Genomic DNA, 22,940 nt, shown 5'->3' on the forward strand with positions numbered 1-22,940 from the left:
CACACTTGCATACACATAATTAGAAATAAAAAAAAATCTTTTAAAGATGCCTTGAGGAGTTCAGCATAAGTGAAACAGAAGTAATGTTAGTTTAGTGACTGTCCCTGGAAGGTCCAGGGATCCCCGATGTGCTTTAGTTAGCATTCTCGAGACCTTTGGCCACCTAACTGTGCCAATATGGACAAACTCTAGCTTTGCATGTTGGCACAAAGCACGTGGCAGGAAAGAATCAAACTGCCCAAACAAAAAACACAGAAGAATTCTGATTCTATCCTGTGCTGCCAGTATACTCATGGAAGATCTAAGGAGACATATTTGTGTGCTTTTTTTTTTTTTTTATAGAGATGCACAAGCTTTCAGAGGTGTATAAGGATTGGGGGTCATTAAGGAAACTCACTCTTTGTCCTGTTGTCCATTTCTGTCTTTGCTGGGTCTGGAGTTGATGTAGCTGGAGGTAACTTCTTCCCAATTGTCTGAGGAGGGAATAAGGTGATAGACACATCAGGATGATTCGTGGCATTAATCAAAGGAACAAAACCAAATTCACAATGAGAAAATCCCCAGATGTGACTATATAAACCACAGCCTTGAGTTGAGGCTTTTCTGTGGATAGGCTGCCACATATTAATGGGTCTTCTCCACAGTGACCAACAAGGGGGTAAAATAGACAGGAGGGGGTAAAATAATAGAGAAGGCTCTTGGTACCTTCTATTTCCCTTTTTCTCTTGATACTTTTTATACGTCTATTATTATTTTTAACAGACAAAAAGGTACAGTTTCCTTTATTTTATGACAAGCTGATCACATTTATGGAATCCCAGTGTCTGGCCCAGTGCAGATGCTCCAGAATAATCCCATAGGGAAAAAAATGGAAATACATGAAAAGAAATAAAGGGAGGGAACTCAGGAACGAGGGAGGTGGGCAGGTAGGCAGAAGCTAGACTGTCCAGACCCACTGGGCCTTATATTAATTCCTTCTTACCATCTGAGATTTCACTTACTTTGTGGGATATGAGCAACATAATCTAGTCCTTTTTGAAAAAGCCTACCTATCTCCTAAAACAAAAGTATGGAGGGTCTTGATCTCCATTCCTACCAGTTGGTTAGTCCTCCAAGGCCTAAAAGGTCCATACCTCCGACCCTGTGCACAATGTTTTGTTTTCCTAACACACACACACACACACACACACACACACACACACACACACACACACTTTGTGTTTGCTCTGACTTCCCTTCTCTTTCATTTGTAGTGGATTCTATTATTATTGTTATTTATGAGTCATCCATAGGAAAACCTGAATACTGTCTTCTGCCTAAAGACGTTCCTGAAACCATAGGCTACCCAGCAGTTCAGAACCCAAATCAGACACATGAACAAACCCAATGGTTCGGAGGTGAGGACTGTTCACACTCTTCTTTCTGCCATTGCTCCCATGCAAACATAATTACTGCCCAATGAAAAGTGTCCCATGACATGATAGAGAAATAGTTGTCACAGCCAAATAGTCAGGTAAATTGACATCCTAACAATGAAGTCACTGGGAAAACAAACTTTTCTATGTCCCTTGAACATAGGAAGAGTAATAAGCCGTGTCATTTAAAAACTGCCAATGGTTGGAATTTTTCTTCAAATGAAATTCAATTGCAATTTTTTTATTTGAAAAGGTTCTTCATGTTGCAAACATTGAAACTAGCATTAAATATGCATAAATCATAGAAAGAGGAAAAGATAAACCAAATCTTCAGACCTTCATGAATTTTTAAAAACGTTTGTGACAGAAAGCCTTTCCATTTTACACAGTGGCATTTTTATTTAGTGCCACAAGGCTTTCTATATTGAAAAAAAAAAAACAGAAAATCCCAAATAATATGCCACCTTCCACCACTAAGTACTCAGCTGAATAGTATTTTATGGTTCTATGAAAGTGTCAAGAAAGATGAAAAAAGGGTTGATGTTCTGCTAGAAGGTCACATTTTATGAAGAAACAGTTTGGGGATCATATTAAAAAGTGAGGAGGAAACCCGGAAGCTTTGGAACCATCAGTCACTGTCACCCCTGCCACAGGGCTGGAAACACACCTGCTAATCTCCTTGCCTCTCCTTTTAGGCAGGGAAGGATGGAATAAAGATTTCCACCCATTACCACAATAGGAAAAAGCAAACAAAACCAGCCTAGCTTAGCTCACACTCCTAGAACAAACAAATGAACAAATAACCCACCAAAAGGAGATAGGAAATAAATGGCTTGGGCTTTAAACCCGAAATGCCTTCTCCTGGAGAGAGTCTAGCAGATTTTACATCCTTATTATTTCTCCGTTGGTAAGCACAGAAAGTGCTGGCCTCGTGCCTGAAGTCCTGATTTGCCAGAATGTTCTAAGTTATCAGACACCAAGAAAGAGCACTGATTAAACACATTTAAAGAAAAAAACCTAATGTTCACTCTTTTTTAAAATCTTCATTGTTTCAGAAAAATTCAGTGCTTTGGCTTCCATGGGTCCCAGTAATATGGATTATGGTGAAGTCCATATTATGCCTATCTTCTGGAGAATGAAAAACCTCAAATTCTTCATCTTTGCGGGCCATGATTAGAAGTCTAGAAGGTATGCCATGTTCCTCTCAACCTAGTCTGGTCCCTTAGGGATGCCAAAGACAGGATGCATAGTGGTACTTCTCTGTTTGCTTGAAGTGACACTGGCTAGTTAACTGGCGATGCCTAAAAACTTTTCAGCTGGGTACATTCCCAGGCCCTGCCCCAGACTTTCCCAATCAGAAACCCTGAGGATGGTACCCAGCAGTCTCTGAGAAAACACACCTTCCATAGGACTCTGATACATGCTCCAGTTTAAGAACCATTGACCCTGATGTAGCAGGAATTCTATTAGTGAGAATTAAATGTCCTTATTGGATTAAAAACTCAGTGCCTGTTTCCATACTGAGATACAGCATAAAACATTTTTAGTGCTTCCTTCCCTCTTCTTTCTCTCCCTTTCCACAACATGCTCACTACTTTCTCTTTTCTCACTGATTTAAGAACTCAATGTTGCTAGTTAGACTACACATATGTATCTGCCATATATAACTGAAGCTCAGCCACAAAGCAGGCCCACACACACACACATGCAAATAAAACAGGAACTCTCATGCACACCTGCTGCTGTACCTGGAAGACATCAAAGGTTAGGCTTATTCTGGGCTGTGCCAGAGAACTCAGGACCTCCTCTTGAGGCCTCTTCCATAGAATGGCAACTTCTCCCCTTTGTGAGTATCATAAGAAAGATGATTTGTCCAGAATAAGCAGCAGTGAGGCACTTGGGGGCCATGAGGACATGGCACATGACAGCTCCTAAGAGATCAGCTAGTGGCCTCATTTCATGGTGTGACTTCAGAAGGAACAGACCCTCGACTTCTACTCTCTACCTTGGCCCAACATTTCCCTTTGTTTTCTGGACAAGTGCCTAAACATTTCCCAGCACAAGCACCCATGTAGACCTTGTATGCTTGTGCCCTGACCCAGAAGCCACTACTAGGAACAGCAGTGAATATACATATAGAGAAACATAGAGCTGAATATGCCACAAATAGGCTATTGCTTTGGATATGTTTTAAGACTCAGTAATTGCCACACGGGTATCACTTTTTGTCTATCTTACCTATATCCCAAACTCCATTTAAAATCTAATTTAGGGGCTAGAGAGATGGGTTACTGATTAAGAGCATCTAACTGCTCTTGCAGAAGACCCAGGTTTGGTTCTTAGCACCTATATCAGGTGGCTCACAACTACCTGTAACTTCAGTTTCAGGGAACCCAATGCCCTCCGGAGTCTGAGGATATCTGTACAAATGTGGTACAGATAGATAAATTCATATAAGCACACAATATATGCATAAATAAAAATAACAAATAACTTTAAAAAAAGAAAACCAGGAATGAAGAGATGGTTCTGTGGTTAAGAGAACACAGTACTCTTGAAGAAAATACAGATTCCAGTCCCAGCACCCTCTAAGCAGTTCACAGCTACCTGTAACTCCAGTTCTGTGGGATCTGCTGCACTCTGCTGGCCTCCAAGGGCATTGTGTGATCATGGTTTACATCCATGCAAAAAAAGCACCTATACATATATGTATACATACATACATACATACATATATATATGTATACATATATATATATGTATGTATGTATGTATACATATATGTATATATAAAATTTAAAAACAAAACCTAATTTCTAAAAAACAATCAGAAAATCTGTTCTTTGAATAATGATATTAATCCATCTCTCTCTAATTCTTGCCAAGATCACTAAGCAAATTGGGAGGGGGAATCTTATTTACAGTGGGAGTTTCATACGAATGTGTTCCTAACTCCATAAGACCCAGCAAGACAGCATCAGAACAGATAAGCACCATATGATTTCAATTAGTAGAGCAAGTAACTTTTTCCCTTTTACATGCCAAGATAAAGACAATCACTGGTTTGAGTCCAGGGAAATCCAGTTTCCAAATGATGAAAATATCTGTTTCTCTTTGTGACCGTGGAATATGAACACAGCATGCTGCTCAAATAATTGGTATAAAACCACTCCTCTGCTGTAATAATTCAGATGCAAACTCCCCTGAGTGTAAGAAGCTTCTAATTACAGGACAATACTTAAATTCACCATCTAAAAGTCCCCTTTCCAAAGACATACAACTCTTGCAATCCAAAGGCAGCCAAGCTCATTGGGGCAGGGGTAGAGGCTCCCTGCATCCGAGCAGTTGGCAGGGCCTCCCTGTCCATAGGTCAGGCTTTCTGGCAACTCTTCGAGAAGTATATGATGATCTGAGAAACTACATATAGCCATTACTCATGCACCTCACACAAAGCCAAACACCCGGGTAAACCCAAGATCAAAGAGAGCTCTTACAAGATGTTCTTTACACAACACTAGCATATGACAGTACTCTTTCTCTTCCTGTCCATTATGGATTCATTGGGGCCCATTCAATATGAAGCAAGAAAACAAAGCAGAAGGCAGGAAGCTGTCGAGCACTGAAACAGCAACTCTGCAGGGTTGGTTCTCCACAGTAGTGTACTGAGAGATACCCAAGGGGGCACTCTGGTTACCTTTACCCTACTCATCTCTAGGATATGGAGAGATAGAGTGTACAGGACACAGGGATGGGGACAGCACAACACCATATCTACATGTAACTGTATCCACAGCTTTTCAGTTTTTGTTTTCCACCAAAACTCTCCTCTTTATTTTCACACAGTCCTTTCATGAACACCTATAACTGATGGCATTATGGAAAGTCTTCTTGGCTTTCAGTAGGGAGGGGTAGGAGCTGAGCATGTCAGAGCCAGAAAAAAAATTGAGAACAAAGAGTCATCTTTACAATGGAGTGCCTTATGGGCTCCCATGGGAGGGCTTCTAAGATACATATTTAACTGTCCATCTGCCTGCATTTGGTGGACCTCACTTCAACTGTATCATGTCAACAACAAAAGATATGTCACATCTTGGAGTTTTAAAAATAAAAAGCATGGTCCAGTACAGTGAACAAGAGCATTTATAGTTCTAGAACTATAGAACTATATTTATAGTTCCAGAACTATAGAATCAGCGTCAGCTTTGCCTTTGACATGCCTCCTATGTAGGTTTGTCAATTACAACATTTAGGGGAGTATTCTCTGACGTTTATTTTTTAAAAGTTGACTATGAGAAAAATAAAGTGTTAAGGATAATCTTCTGGGCGTGGGGGCACATGCCTGTAAATCCCAGGACTTGGGAAGGCTGAGGCAAGAGGATTGTTGAAATCAAGGCCAGCTTTGAAAACACAGCAAAACCCGGTCTCCAAAAAGTAAAATAAATAAATAATAAAAGTAAAAGTTCAAAGATAATTCATTTTTTCCTGATTATGAAATTGAGTGTAAGACTTAAGAGATATTCAGATGATTTTCACTTACTTGAGTTGTCTTGAAATTTCAGAATCTAAATTCCATTGAAGTTCTTTGCCTGACCACAGTTAAAGCCTTGTCTGAATCAGAGCTGCTTTAGAAGCACTTATCAACTATAACACATTTGGCAGTATAATATCTCTGTTTCAGAAATTGAGCAGGATCTAGATGCTCATTATTTTCTAATTTCATAAAATTTGAGGTTAGTAAGTGGTTGCTGCATAAACTAGGGTTCTGGGGATATCATCTACTCCCCACTAACCCTAGCATAAGCAACCTATCATGTTAAGTACAAAGACAGAGAATATCCTTCTTGACAAATCAGAGGACCCCTCTCCTTCCAAGAACCCCATTGTTTTAGTCATTGTTATACATCTGTATTCCACAGCTTGGTCAACAGTGACAGCACTCTGCCAACATTGATTAATCAGTGTTTTCTTAGGCTCCATCACATTTGTTTTAATGCACACACGTGTCCATACTTGCACACACATATGTACATGCACATACACACACATTTCATCCTGAAATAATCTTCAGAAGTGTGTTCCCCTATAATGCTCTACTTACCAACTAATCACCAAAATACCTAATCCCTAACTTGGTAAATTTGGAAACCATTGAATACTGTTTAAGTCCTATAGTTATTATTTAACTTTATCCTAAAGTTTCTCAGTGTATTCTAGTCTTCTCCAAGCATAGGACTTCTTTTGATAGCCAGTAAGACACCACAAGAATGAGTAGTCTACAGAACAAGTAGGTGAACACTACCCTTTTCCTAAGTTTTCTTCCCTCTCTCCTCTGTGTCCTAGGACCAGGCCTTGAAACTGGCCTTCAATGACAATTGTCATTATACCTCCCAGTGAATCCAACAACAGAGTTCTGAGTGCATATTACTCCCTTCATCTTTGACTCTGATCTAGACAGAGCCTATAACTTGCTCAGGGATTATATCAATCATTTTTCAGACAAGGATCCATTGATCTATCATAAGACAACTTTCAAACACCCTTTATACCTCTTAATGCACCTGCACCAAAGCAATCAGAACACGTATTGCTATTTTATTACTGCTCATGGAGATCCACCAGGAAAAATATGAAGATTTACTTCTAATTCTTACACCATGTTATACCTCCTAACAGTTCATATCTTCTCTTACCTTGCAAGACTAATAGCAAACTTTCTCTAAATACAACATGACCTTTTGACTGAACTTGGGAATCTTCCAACAGGGCTTCCATAGTTTCCTCTTTTAATCTGTCCATTAAAAGGCTTTAATATCTATCATTCTACTACATATGTATATTATTTGTATTTTATGTTTGTGTTTATATATGTATAAGTATATATACATACATATATATATATATATATATGAGAGAGAGAGAGAGAGAGAGAGAGAGAGAGAGAGAGAGAGAGAGAGAGAGAATATGAGAGTGTTGCTTGTATAAAGAATTTGGGCCAGGTTCCGTTATTTATAATTGACTTTATTTCCTGCCAGGATGTGATTTGGCTCATTTGTCTGTTTATTGAACACCTCTAAAAGCATGCCTTTAAAAAGTAAAAGAGCCATACAACAGGAAGAGGAAGGGTGATGACTATCTCTTTGTGAAATCCAAATAACATTTGCAGTTAGCTGAGGCTTCCACCCAGGCTTAAGTGCTCAGTGAGATACAGCATGTAATTCAGAGAATATTAAAATCATAGACATTGGCTCTCCAAATATCTGACAATATATGAAAATACTGTTTGCATTTTACCCACACTGTTCCCAGGAGAGGACACTGCATGCCAGCTTGTTAAAGAACCATCTTATTCAGAGAATATGAGCAAGTCAAAGTGAATGTCCATTCACATACCACTTTTACAAAATACAACCTGTCATTATACTTTGGGAGACTATTTTGGCTGTTAGAACAGATAAAAGAAAAGTTATAAACACTCCTTCCAGGGGAGTGTCTGTCTGTCTGTCTGTCTGTCTCTCTCTCTCTCTCTTTGATTAACAATGCCTTCATTTTACATCACTTAGAGAGACTTTAGGAAGAGACTAGATAGGTAAGGGAGAGAAAGAATGGTATGATAGATGTGAAAATATGTCTTTGGTTTGTCATGCTTTAATATCACACATGGACCAAGCTACAGTGTTCCCATGAAGCAGTTCAATTAATTCACACACAAGGATCCACTCTACTTTGTGTGTTTCTTTATATAATCAAAGCATATTCCAGGCTATCCCTATCACCAACCTGGGGATGACATCTCCTTCTCCACTACAGTTGAGTACATCTCACCTGTAAGATTCAAATAAAGCCCATCAGGTATTGTATCAGCTTTAACCAACATCTTCCATGGGCATGAATCCCATACTTACTCGTGATATTTTTCTATGTAAAGCATAGAAAAATATCACGAGGGCAAAGCCACCTTTTATTCAGCTTTCTGTTAGAACACTAAAATGAACACTTGCCTTGGTAGTGAATTCTATTCTAGCTATTGCATATACAAATATTAAATTAAAGGCTCAGTGTCCTGGATCATCAACAAGTTTGAGATTAGCAGTAGGGTCCGGCTCATTAGATACACATCACATAGTGCAAAGGGATAAACAGTACGATAAAGACATGTACAGATAGAGAGGAAAATAGTTGTTAGCCAATCTACATGAGGAAGTAAGTGTCAAAGATGGCAGCAGTGAGGCTTGTGCTAAATTCAGAAAGATAAGTAGGAGTTGGTCTAAGAATGTAGTAGAAAGGGTGTCTTAGTTGAATAAAAAGCAAGGAAGTAAGGCACAATGGGATGAAGGAGTTGGGTGTAGTGGGTGTACTCAAGAGACTGAGGCAGGAGACTCACTTGAGTCATGAGCAGATGTTCACAATGTGATGTGGGTGGAGGCACGTACACTGAGGAGAGAGAGAGAGAGAGAGAGAGAGAGAGAAGCTTTAGGCCCACAAGCCAGCTACGTAAGTTAAAGCCACTGTTACAGTAGTTTGTGGCTTATTCCCAAAACATCTGGTCACCAGAAAAAGTAAAGAGAGGTGCGATGGTCCAGTTTGGGATGCTAAGACTGATGAGGAATGATAAAGAAACAAAAGGCTAAAAGTAAAACGATGGTGGCAAAGCAACACTGTCTTCTGCTTAAAGCCCCGAAAACATGCTTGCCTAGCTACAGCTCATAGCCGCTACAGGCACAAATCAGTGACTGCAAACTGGTACAAATATGGCAGAAACATTTCTGATTTTGTCATGCTCTTGAGTCTCTGTGTGTGCATGCCACATAGTGAGTACCAATCATGTGCAAAAGACAACAATAAGTTCCCACTCAGAGGAGTTGGTCACAGAGATGAATCCCAGGGTTCAGGGAGCTGATGGAAAGGGTCAAAGAAGATGCATTTCTCTGGGCTCTGCTACTAGTGCCAAGACATAGTGGCAAAATAATAGGTCTGTAATCACTCCAAGCATTTTGCTTCCTGTGAAAACACCAGTCAATCTCCCATTTGAAAACTAAAACATTAAAAAAAAACATATAGACACATGAGCAGCTCTTGACAGACATAAGAAACCATCATTTTCATCTGACAAATCTAAAGTAAATTGTTTAATCAAGTTTGACTCCAAATTTTTTCCCAGAATGTATTTTCAGAGAAAGCTTTCTATTCTTCAGAGAAGAGAAGGAAAATGAAGCAGTCTCAATCCAAAACCAGATCGTACTTAGAGCCATAAACTGATGCATTGTTTTAAAGTAGAACCACAATCTTAAGAAAGAAAGAAAGGAAGGAAGAGAGGAAGAGAGAGAGAGAGAGAGAGAGAGAGAGAGAGAGAGAGAGAGAGAGAGAGAGAGAGAGAGAAAGAGAGAAAGAGAGAGAGAGAGAGAGAGAGAGAGAGAGAGAGAGAGAGAGCTTAGAGCACACAACAGAGTACTATTGAGCCTTAAAAAGGCAATTCTGCCACCATAACATGAACGATCCTGGTGGATATTATACTAGGTGAATTAAGCCAGTCATAAAAAAAAAAATAGAAACAGAGGAATGGGGGAGTAGAAACTGCTGTATTTGCGGATTCTGCATCCATAGATACAAATACTTCAGAGTTAAAATACTTGGGAAAGATACTGCCTCCATGTTAAATCATCAGACCTTCTTGTCATCATTTCCTAAATAATGCAGTATAACAGCTGTTTATATTTTATATAGGAGATGAACATAATGGAGTTTTTCCATTAGGGGGCAGATCCTATGAACAATCCCCCATAAATATCAAAGGATGACTATATTGTCTAATTGTATTTATTCTGTGGAGCTAGGAGCCCAACCTTAGCATTAAAGTACAATCCAAGCTGTACTTCCATTTATATACATTATCTAGGCCATATTCTGCCTCAGTCTTAGGTGAAATAGTTCTTTAAAAGATAACCTACCGACTCCATGAAGCCCTTCTTCAAATCTGGCTAATACTAAAGCAATGCTGGCCTTAATGCTGTAAGACTCATTCTTTACTTTCATCACTAGCCACACAGACTTCTAAAGAAAAATGCTTGTTTTGAAGAATCACATAGACTCTCCTAATGTACGGAAGGACAGAGGAAATACATCTAGACTTGCTTGAGGACTGAGAAAATACCTCAATCTATAAAGTGCTTGTTGTGTAAGCAGGAGACCCTGAGTTCGACCCTCAGAGCCTACCGAGAAAGCCAGGTAGGGTTGTGCACACTTGTAATCCCAGCACTGAGGAGGTAGAAACTAAAGAATTCCCAGGAGAATTCCCAGTCTAGCCTAATCAGAAAGCTTCAGGTCCCTATGAAATCCTATCTCAAAAGCAAGGTGAACATCAATCCTAAAAAACAATACAAGAACTAGGCCCCTGGTCTCCAGACACACATGCACAAACATGAACACAGACAGACACACAAGATATTTTTAAAAGGCTTTCTGGTGTTATATTGCTTTTTACTATGAAAAATGAATCTAGGTCATATATGAATTAAAAATGGGAGTTTACTCGTGGTCAGGAACACAACTGACATGTCTTCTGTGTACACAGCAGTATACTTAGAAAGGTGACTTAAAAATATCTCAAGAATAGAATCCCACTGGGGCATGTCAGAAACATGTCTGCAATTCTAGCATTTGGGAGGTCGTTGGAGGAGGGCAGTGAGCTTGAGGTTAGCTAGAACTATACAGAGTTAAAAGAAACAGTGGGGTGTAGAGAAGGATCATCAATTAAGAGTGGACACTACTCTTCTAAGGACCTGAGGTTGATTCCAAGCACTGATGTCTGGCAACTCCCAACCACCTATAAGTACAGCTCTAAGGGTATCCAATGCCTCACGGGCACCAGTAGTCACATGCATATTCATGTATGTGTACATGGGCGCACACACAGACACACACACAAAATTAAACATAGTAAAGTAAGTCATTAAACATAAAAGGGACTGGAGATATGGTTCAGCAGTAAAGAACAATACTGGCTGTTCTTCCAAAGGACCCAGGTTGGATTCCCAGCACCTATGTGGTGCCTTAAAACATCTGTAATTCCAGTTTCAGAGGATCCAATGTCTTCTGGTCCCTGCAGGTACCAGGCACACATTTGTGCATATACATACAAGAAGGCAAAACAGCTATATATATAATTAAATACAAATTAAAAAATAATAGAAACATCAAAATAGTCAAGTTAAAAATGAAGGTTCTGTCAAGAGAGGTCAAATTAACTTAAAATCAGGGCATTCTAGTCATAAGTGACTAGGACATATTCAACAACGGGGGCAAATCAAACCCATATTTTATGCTTCCCATGAAAATGTCATAGGTGAAGTGCCCTCCCATGCATGAGGAGCTCTCATTGTCCATGACCTTGGTTTTCTGACTACTTCTTTCTGTTTGTTTCATTAACTAGGATGACGACATAATGGGGGAGGGCTGCCCTGGACACCTCCAAATCCTTCCAAGTGCCCCAGGCATTAGATGAGCTTAATATAATACTTTTGTCAAACAGTCATTTACCATCCATCAGAAAATAGTCTTATAGTGGTGCTAGGGACATCATAATGAAACAAATAAACCAACCCTTTCTTTTGGCATCTAGTGGTAAGTTTTGTACTGAGGAGAAATGGTCTCTAAAAGCAACTTTACTGGCTATGTGATGTTGGGCAAATTACTTCACTTCTCCACATGCCACTTTCCTCTCCTTTAAAATGAAGCCAATGATAAAAATGTCATGGATTTTTCTAGAAGGATACAATGACAGGTGCATAATGTGCTTATCGTTAGATTTTGCTGAATTAAAAACTCAGTCTGGCTGTACAGACTGCTAGGGGGCTAAACAGCTTGTCACACAAGTTCAAGGACTTAAGTTCAGATCCCAGAAACCCACATTAAATGCCTGGAAAGGGGCAGATAAGGATCCCCAGAACAGCTCTTAATCTCTTACTCTCTTACCCTCTCTCTCTTACCCTCTTGCCTCTCTGTCCCCTCCCCCCTCTTCCTCTCTCTCCACGTGGTCATGGCTGGCCTCTACTTCTGCCTGCTTCTCTGTCTCTCTGTCTCTCTGTCTGTCTCTCTCTCTGTGTGTGTCTCTCTCTCTGTCTCTGCCTCTACTACCCTACTGGCTCCCCTCCCCATGCCCTCAATAATCTCTATTCTTTACTATAAAAAAAAAAAGGATCCCAGAACAAGCCTCCTAGTAACACTAACCATATTGGTGAGGTAGTTTGTTTGAGAGACCCTGTCTCAATGAAGAAGTTAAAGATCAATAGAGGATGATTCCCAACATCAGGCTTTCACATGAATGCTCGCTCACAGATGCACACAAATAAGTTCATACAAAAACACATGCATATAGGCATACATACATACATACATACATATAACACACACAAACAAAATGGAAAAAATCAATCATCAGAATACCTTTATGTAAATTCAACTTGGAAATAATGTTCTATTAGACAGGTTTTTTTTCTAATAGTAGGCTAGCCACCCATTAGCCACTCATTCCTTTGCTTGGCGGTTGGAGAACAGTTTTTAGAAGACCAGTTACAAAGCAAAGACATGCCTAGAGGAAACTGATAAATCTGGAAGCTGGAAGAGATTAAAAGTAGCATCAATTGGTATGGAGTTGCTCCTGGGAGAAGATTAGTAGGAGAGAGGGGAACTGAGATAGGCCAAAGCCCACAACTCACAGATATTTCCATTCAATAAAGGTGGCACGTACAGTGAGTGGTCAGAACAACATCCCGGAGGACCGCTAGTGTGTGCCCATGCCAGCTGCTTCTGGCTGCATCCAAACTGTTATCTACTGTTGATGATGGAAAAACAACAAGGCATGTGTCTGGGGAAAACGGCCTGTTGTCTGAGAACAGAAAGCCTTTTATCGAGAGTTTTGGTACTCAGGAGCAAACATACCAGCACGGAAAACTATCCCAAGCCATCTTTTTCAAAGTCTGGCACCCATTCAGTAATGGATGAGGAAATTCTAAATTATTGGGCCAAACAGATACTCCTCCCAAGGTAACGGGCCAAATGAGACCACACACTCACACTGTACAGATTTTTAAAGCCACTTAGAAATTACTAACAGATACTTAACATAAACCATTGAATTCATAATCCACTACCTGGAAGTGGCCACACATCCAAAAGTGGCACTGAAAGGCTTCTTTCAAGATTAGCAAGGGGGTGGTGAGATGACTCAGTGGTCAAGCTGTCTGCTGCCAAGCCTGATGACTGAGTTCCACCTCCAAGACACACATAGTGGAAGGAGAGGAGAGGACTGACTCCAGCAAGTCATCTCCATCTGCACACATGCATGTGTGTAACATGCGCGTGTGCACACACACTCCCACACCCACGAGAGAGACAGAGACAGACAGAGACAGTCAGAGACAGACAGAGATCAGTAAGAAAGTGCTGGAACTCTGTTCAGATCCTATGTAGGATATCTGAAACTCAACAAATCTTGTAAGTAATACAGACCGCTGTGTAACTCACCAAACCATTATGGTTGTCAAGGAAGCACTCTATCCCCAGTTGTGATGTAGGAAATGTCAATAAAACGTTGATAGGAATCAATGCAGTCCACCAATTCTAGTTCTCTGAGATCCTCCATAGAGCTACAGCCTTAAAACAGAGCCTTGAGGGCCAGTGAGATGGCTCGGAAGGAAAAGGTGCTTGTAATCAAAGCTGACCACCTGCGTTTCATTTGCTAGAAGGGAAGAACAAACTCCCTCAAGTTGTCCTCTGATGTCCGCACACATACTATGCCAAGCATACCCCCCTCTCTCTAACACACAATAGGGGAGGGAAGGAGAGAAAGAAGATGAATGTGTGAACACAAAATAAATGTAACTTTAATTTTTATTTATTTATTTTTCACTTTTTGAAACAGGGTTTTTCTATGTAGCCCAGCCTGTCCTAGAACTTTCTCTGTAGACCAAGCTGGCCTCAAACTCAGAGATCCATCTGTCTTTGCTTCCCTCCCAAGTGTTAGGATTAAAGGTGTATGCCACCACTGCCTAGCTATGAATAGAATTTTAAAAATTTTCAAACAGGGACCTGGGGGTCTGAGGGTATGGCTTGTTGGTACAGCCCCTTCTTAGTACGTGTAAGGTCCTGGGTTCAACCCCAGGCTGAACCCCCAGTTACACCACAAAAAGGAAACCAATTGGGCCCTCCAGCAGCTAAAGGGATGTTTCTAGAAGGCTGTAATAATATGCAAAATTTTACAGATTGCTAAACAAATAAATAAAAACAATTTAAAAAATTCTTGTGTGTGGAGACAATTCTAAGTCTGGTATGAATCTCAACCAGTTAAAACTGTATGGCCAAACAACTAAAAGCTAATATTTAAAAACAGTAACAGTGGTTGCCCTAGGGAAGTTAAATTATCAGTGCTTTTTGTTTCCTTATTTTCTAGTATTTCAAAAATCATTTTATAATCAGAAAAATGAAGTTTTGAGAGGTACAATAATGTGTGTTAAAATGGCTAAAAATTACAATCTCCCTCCCCACATTACTGATGTCACTCTTGAAGGTCTGATTTGATTTGCAACTACTCCTAGCTAGTAGTCACATGAAGCTTTCATCTGTTTGTCATTTTATTTCCAAGTCATTAGTAAGGATGTTAAGACCGTCAGATGTGAAATGAATCATGATGGGAAATTGCAAGACGCCACCCATATAGAAAACACTGTGGCATTTGTCATCTTCTTTACTTATAGTTCTTCACTGGCTCATAACTTTAGTGACTAAGTACATAATGTAGACTCATTTCTAATTAATGTTGTTCCAAATAAAGTGTTGGGACATTTTATCACGTTTTCAATGCCAAGAACAGGTTTCTTATTCTTCTAATTAAACTCATGAATTCCTTATTTGTATTTCAGAAAAGGACTTTATGTATAATCAAAGACCATACCTACAGGGATGGCTCAGTGGTTAAGAATACTTGCAGATGTTCTGGGTTCAATTCCTAGCACCCACATGGTGGCTCACAATCATCTGTAACTCCACTTCCAGGGGTTCTGGAGCCTGACTCTGACCTCCACTGCCACCGGGCACACATGAGATATACATTTGTATATTAATATGCATTAAGGCATCATTAAAAATTAATAATGCAAAACATAAATATACATAAATAAAATTTAAATATTTTTTTAAAAAGACAATGCTTACAGATTCTTTATTTCTGGTCTTTAAAGAAGTACTGTTTCTTTGTTTTGTTTTGGTTTGTTTTTTTTGGTTTTTGAGACAGGGTTTCTCTGTGTAGCCCTGGCTGTCCTGGAACTCACTCTGTAGACCAGGCTGGCCTCGAACTCAGAAATCTGCCTGCCTCTGCCTCCCAAGTGCCGGGATTAAAAGCGTGTGCCACTACTGCCCGGCCAGAAGTATTGTTTCAAGGGATGACAGTGTGATTAAATACAGGATTACCTACTACTGTTAGAAGTAGCTATTTGTGGGCTGAAGGGATGGCTCAGAAGTTAACAGCAGTAGTTGTTCTTCCAGAGGACCTGGGTTCAATTCCTACCCACATGGTAGCTTCTAACTGCTTGTAACTCCAGTTTCAGAAGATCAAATTACTTCACATAGACATATATGCAGGCAAAACATGGATGCACATAAAATAAAAATAAATCATTCAAAAAAATTAAAAGTGGCTATTAAGGAATATCTTAATTTTGTATTTCATAGATTTCATAGACATTTTCATTTCTTTAAGAAACATTTCCAATTAACATGATCTTGTGCTTTTTTTTTTTTTAAAATCAAGACTGATTTATATTAAAATAGGATTCTACCTAGGGGTGAAAACAGATTGAATAGATATATTTTTTCTTCTTCTTAAAAAGTGTGTGCACACATGCACATGAAATGTATGTGTACATGCTTATGACTGTGTGTGTTTGAATGAATGTATTTTGGAACATGTACACACATATGCAAGTGTATGTGGCAACCAGAGGTTGATGTCAAATATCTTCTAGGGTTCACCACCTTTAATTATTTCATTTTTTAAGGCGGGGTCTCTCCCTGAACCTAGAGTACAAAGAGTAGACAATATTAGCTTACCAGTAAGCTTCAGATATCCTTTCTCCACTTCCCTAGTGCTCCAGTGCTAGGATTGCTGGGTCATACCACCAAGCTCCCTCCCACCCAAACATGCATGTTGAAGTCTTCATACTCTTGTGGCAAGCACTCCATCAACTTAGCCACCTCCCCAGACTCTAATTAATAAATATATATATATATATATATATATATATATATATATATATATACACACACACCAATTGTATGTTGCTTTCAAAAACATTTTAGGTGTGTGGTATTATAGCACATGTATATATACATACGTACATACATATATGCATGCATATATATATATATATATATATATATATGTGTGTGTGTGTGTGTGTGTGTGTGTGTGTGTGTGTGTGTGTGTATACATGTGAAATCAGAGGCCAGAGGAAGAGGTGAGAGTATTTTTCTAGTGCTCTCTACATTTTTTGTTTTTTGTTTGTTTTGAGACAGGATTTCTCTGTGTAGTCCTGGCTAGCCTTGAACTCAATCTATAGACCATGCTGACCTTGAAATCAGAGATCTGCCTGTCTCTACTTCCATAGTACTAGGATTAAAGGCATGTGCTGCCCCACCTGGCTATTTTTTCAAACAAGGTCTTTTCCTGTCCTGAAAGCTTGCAGTTTTGGCTAGGCTGGGTATGTAGGAGGCTTCCAGGATTACCCTATCTTCTCCCTCTAAGGCTGAAGTTACAGACATGTGCAGCCATGCACAGGCTTTATACACATGCTAGGAACTTGAACTCCACAGCAAGTGCTCTTACCCACTGAGCCATCCTCCCAGCGCTGTAAATGCACTTTAACAAAGATGTTTCTTTTGTCATTTCTGGTCTTGTAGAACATAAGTTTAACATAAGTCCATACTTGGCTTCTTTTTCATATTCATTCATCATTTCATCCATTTAACATCAATTTAACAGCAAATATGAGGGAGAAGACAATTCTCTTAAGGCTGTAAATTCTAAGATGCCTGAGTTTCAAGCAAATTAAATCCTTATCATATGAGCAAATGGTAATGTTTTACCAACTCATTTTGCAAGTTTTAATTCTTTGGTGTTAAAATATTTCCCTCTCTCCCTTCTTTATAACATATACAAAAACACCAAACCACACAACACATAGATGAAGAAAACATGAAATCACTAATTCTACACATGTGCTTTTCTCAGCTGGCTAATGTTACTTTTAAGTTTGGTGTTTATTTTAATTTTTAGACAGGCTCTCAGTATGTAGTCAGCTAGTATGGAACTCACTTGAGACTAAGCTGGCCTCAAATTCATAGAGATCTACTTGCCTCTGCCTCATGAGTACTAGAATTAAAAATACACACCACTATGGTTTTTTTTCTTTTGAGATGGGATTTCACATAGCCCAGGCTGATCTTAAACTAGCTATGTGGTGGAGAATGACGACCTTGAGCTCTACTACTGGGATCATAAGCATGTACCAACATGTTTGGTTCTGTTACTTTTTAAGGAACATTCTTAAAGGATAAATAGACAAGACAATGCATCTAGTAAAATATGTCCATTGATGTGTTTTCTATTCTTCACTGATTCCGTGTCCTTTTCTGTCACAATGGAGAATACTTGCTTCAATGTTTGCTTGTGTGCTCCCAGAGCAGCAATTCCTCTTTGTGCCTTACACAAAGACTTGCTATAGGCTCTGCACAGGGAAAACACAATACAGATTCATGGAAAACGGTGACAAAAGAGGACAATGACCAGGAATGGTACGTTTTGAATGAACAATACATTCATTACTTCTGGGTTATTCTATTATATTTAGTATGATTCTGGCAGACGTGTTTGGACATGCTCCCAAATTTACAGAGATTTTCAGCAAAAGATTTTTACATTTTTACCACCATAGCATAACAAAGTGAGTTTATTAACCCTCACCATCAGCCACTCATTCTTCATTCCTAACCTGATCATCATGATTCAAGTTACAGGGTTCCTTCTTCTGCCATTAGTGGAATCAAGGAACAGTATCAAGCTCTGTGAAGTCTAATTTCCTCATAGACATTGCTTAGCCAACTTTCTCTGCTGTAATGACTAAGGTTTGTCCATAACTCCTGATATCCAGTGTTTGGTTGAAATTAGTTTTCATGGGGGCTGGAGAGATGGCTCAGCAGTTAAGAGCACTTGCTATTCTTATATTGAATCCAGGTTCAGTTCCTAGCACATATGTGTGGCTCACAATCATCCAGAACTCCAATTCCAGGGCATCTGATGCCATCTATGGGCAAGAGGCACAAATATGACGCATATACACATGCAGGTAATATATATATATATTCTTTCAAAAATCCCGAATTTTTATTTACTGCCTTGCCTCGTAGCTCCTCAGGATATCTCTGGCCTCTTTGTCATCAATTCAATTCCATGGCAAGGTAAACCACCATAAGATTTCACAGAATTGGAATAGACAAAATTCAAGGTTTGCTTACACACTGCTTTAGAGCCCATGAAGCACCCCCCCTTTTTTTTTTACTATATTTCTTAGAAACTTAGTGATCCATCCATGACCTAGATGCCTCTCTCAGCCTCTTATTAACATTCTTAAAACCATTTTGTGTCTACCCAGACAACTCCTGCCCTCTTGGGCATTACAACTTATGACTGAAGGTCACAAAAACCTGTGGTTGTTTGAACGCTTTTTTCTCTGCTTCTAATGATGCTTAAAAGTAAAGGGGTTGATAGGTTAGAAGCAAAATAAATTTGTTATAAAATCAGATATGTGAGGTCTATGGGGCAGCTAGCTCTCCCAGTGTAGGAACTAGACAAGAATAAACATTGTGCTAGAAGAAATATGTGAACTCCTCCATGACCTAAAACTATGATACTTTTAGCATCATCACTTCATTGATTATCAGCTTCTAGTCATAGCCTAGAAAAAGTACCCAAGAGAAACTGTTTCCTGTTGAAAAGTGAAAATATCCCTGACTAAGAAGGCAAAATAAAAAGAACAGACTGAACAGATGCTACCAAAACAAATGGAGCAAAACATATTAAAATCACTGGTGAATGAAGATGCTCGGCTAGTGAAGAATAAGAAAACCAAGCAGTAAATGCATCCTCTCCACCTCTAAGTTCCTCAGTGTAAATGAACAAAGCAGAAATACAACTTTGAAGTGATACAGGCCCCAGTTTTCTGCCATCACATTTCCAAACCCTGACTGTTGAATTTCTACAAGTGCAAGGATAAGTTTAATGGCGGTAATACTTCAGAATCACAGGCCTCATGAAATAGCATTAAGGATGACCTTTTGATAAAAGGGGGCCATTTACAGAAATTCTGGTGCATGGGTTGTTGATGAATTATTATTTTTTTAAAGTTGACTGTGAAGTGACTTTTAGAAGTGTAGAACATACAGAAGTGTAGAATAGTAGTTTATGCTTCTATTCATGGCTGAAGCACACATTTATTTGAAGATCTGGCTTTCAATATGGAGAGCCTGAGCTAAGGAAGAATTTTGTACCAATTAAATGGGCTACAATGCCACAAAGAAATATAAGACAAGTTGCTGAGTAACTGACCTCTGCAATTTAAATTTGTTAAATGGGAGAAAACACACACACAATTCAGCTAATGTCAGCAGGATTGTATGCTGGGTTCATATTCTCTCTCTCTCTCTCTCTCTCTCTCTCTCATAGAATAGAATATATTTCATCTACTGAGTCCCAGTTTGTCACAGTCTTATTTTACAACTAGTTGAGAATATCAAAAAAAATCAGGTTAAATACAAAAGCATGATCATTTCAATGGCCAACCAGACATGTGCATGACTTTGGATATCAAAAGCAACCACCAACCTCAAGAATATATACTACGAAATAATAATGTGTCAGTAAAAAAACAAAGAAGACAGAATATTTACCAATAATTCTTTACATCCTATTGCAAAATATCAATAAATATATTTATTATACATTATATATCTAATTACATATAAATAATTCAACCAATGCTTTATAAATAGAAAGACTGCCATTTCTTGTTCCTGAGCAATTCTATATAGTAGAAAACAAGAGAAAAATCAACCATATGGCAAACTTTTTCCACTAAGAGGAAGTCACTTAGAATTAACAAAAGCACACAGAAGAAATTTTAACCTTCCAAGTGAGGGGGCTAAACTACATAAAAAGCAGGAATTTAGCCAAGTACTTGAATACTACTACCTATTTTTTCCTTCAGGGAGTGTGGAAAAGAGGTTCTTCCTTCAAGAGCTTCACAATCTTTTGCAGTTGTGCAAATCTTCATCTGGTTAATGGTGTCTTTGAAGTAGAAGGCCTTTTCCCTGACCCTTTAACTCCCCAGTTATTAGGTTAAAAAAAGTGCTGTCCTTCTCCTTTCACGATGGCAAACAGACACATGTTAAACACCTGACATTTACTAGGATAGCTGCCATCAAAATCAAAACAAAAGCAGGAAATACTATAGACAAGTGAGGATGTGGAAAAAAACAGAAAACCCTGTGGATGGCTGGTGAGAAGGAAATGTGGTACCACCACTGTGGAAAGAAAGCAGTACAAGGGTTCCTTAAAACTTTAGAATTAGAATCAGCAAAGAAATTCATAAAGACAGCCTAATGGAGTGTCCTAGCAGTTTAGGGAAGGGTGTTTTGTGAGAAGAGTTTTGCAGCATGCAAACATTCTAGAGATTAATAGTAGGATGAAAGCAAGATGCTATGAACTTAGCTAATGCCACAGCTGGCTTATAGAACACTCTGGCATTGTTGGGGTTTTTAGTTTGGCTTTGCTCTGTGTTTGAGAGAGAGTTTATCTCTGTAGCTCAGGCTGGTCTAGAACTCGCTACAGAGATCAGTATCTTGGCATTGAACTTATGGAGAGCCTTCCTGCCTTTGCCTGTGCAATGCTGAGATTACAGGTGTCTACTACCACACCCAGTTGGCAAAAGCTTGTCTGGGTTATTTCTACTAAGAAGTAAAGCTAAGTGTTAAGCATTACAAAAATTGAACTTTTTATTCCACAGGTAGTTAGAAACCATATATTCAGGTTATTTTCGTTTAAATCAAAATCAATGTCAGATCAGCCATTAAACCTGGAAGTTTCTCCTTTCTAAATTCATCTTAAGGAGTCAGGCATGGCAAATTTATAATCCCAGAATGCAGGAGGTAGAAACAAGGGGAATCAGGAATTCAAGCTCATCCTCAGCTATGTAGTGAATCTCAGAACTGCTTGCATTATATGGAACTCTGCCTCAAAATAAGAAAGAACAAATGAAGGAACAAAGGAAAGAAAGGAGGGACGAAGGAGGGAAGGTAAAACTACTTATGTTGAGAAAATAAACAGGTGAGATATAATGATACACACACATACCACATTGTTAGCATTCTGTCTAAGATCCACCCCACAGTTGCCTGGCAACAACCAGATATGCTCCGCCCCACAGTTACCTGGCAACAGCCAGGTATGCCTGACTCACTATAAAAGGGGCCACTTGCCCCCTCCCCCTTCTTGCTCTCTTGCTTCTCTCTTGCTCTTGCTCTTCCCTTCCTGCTCCCACACTCTCCCCATTCCCTTCCCCTCCTCTCTCTACAGGCTCATGGCCGGCCTCTATGCCTCTTTTCCTTTCTTCTTTTCTCTTCTCTTCTCCTCTTCTCTCCCTCTCTCTGCCTTTCTACCCTCTTAACTCCCCTCCCCATGCCCTGAATAAACTCTATTCTATACTATACCATCATGTGGCTGGTCCCTCAGGGGGAAGGGATGCCTCAGCATGGGCCTGCTGAGATATCCCCTTCCTCCATACCTCATCATACATCCACCAAAACACATCCCCCTTCTCTTTATCTTTTAAAAAACATATTATATATACATATATATGCACATACATACATACATATGTACGTACATACGTACGTATGTTTGTTTGTTTGTTTGTTTGTTTGAGATAAGGACTTGTAGCACAGGCTGGCCTGGAACTATGTAGCCCAGAGTAGATTCACATTTATGGAAATCCTCCTGCCTAAGTCTCCTGAGTTCTGGGACTGCCGATGTGAGCCATCATGCTTAGCCTAAGAAAATACTCTTAGCTTTTAATATTAAGAGTATGAAAAGTTATTAAACACAGAAACAATCTAAAGAGTCATCAAGTGAAGTGTAGTTCAATAAATGGTATTGTATTCTTCTCATGGCTAGAAACCTTTAAAATGCCATGTAGTTATCGAACAGAAAAAAGTGGGTCATAGCATATTATGTTTTCCAAACAGCAAGGCAGTGCACCTGGAGGCAGAGGCAGAGGCAGATGGAACCCTATGAGTTCAAGGCCAGCCTGGTCTACAGGGTGAGCTCTAGGATAGGCAGGGCTATAGAGTGAAACCCTGACTCAGGAAAAAAACAAACAAACAAAAAACAAAAACAAAAAAATTAAGTTTTCAAGACAGGAATTG

The 22,940-nt window shown here is 39.3% G+C and overlaps 1 protein-coding gene across 7 annotated transcripts in view; it reads right to left on the reverse strand.

Moving 5' to 3' along the window:
* The window catches only part of Sh3kbp1 (SH3 domain containing kinase binding protein 1), a 207,222-nt gene that overhangs the window by 105,885 nt on the left and 78,397 nt on the right, over nt 1-22,940 (reverse strand). For all 7 annotated transcript variants that reach the window (XM_034485252.2, XM_034485250.2, XM_034485249.2 and 4 more), the window contains one exon: nt 398-473. In XM_034485252.2, the coding sequence (XP_034341143.1) occupies nt 398-473 (76 nt within the window). The remainder of the gene's footprint in view (nt 1-397; nt 474-22,940) is intronic.

The sequence above is a fragment of the Arvicanthis niloticus genome, chromosome X, assembly GCF_011762505.2.
Source record: "Arvicanthis niloticus isolate mArvNil1 chromosome X, mArvNil1.pat.X, whole genome shotgun sequence".
Taxonomy (NCBI): domain Eukaryota; kingdom Metazoa; phylum Chordata; class Mammalia; order Rodentia; family Muridae; genus Arvicanthis; species Arvicanthis niloticus.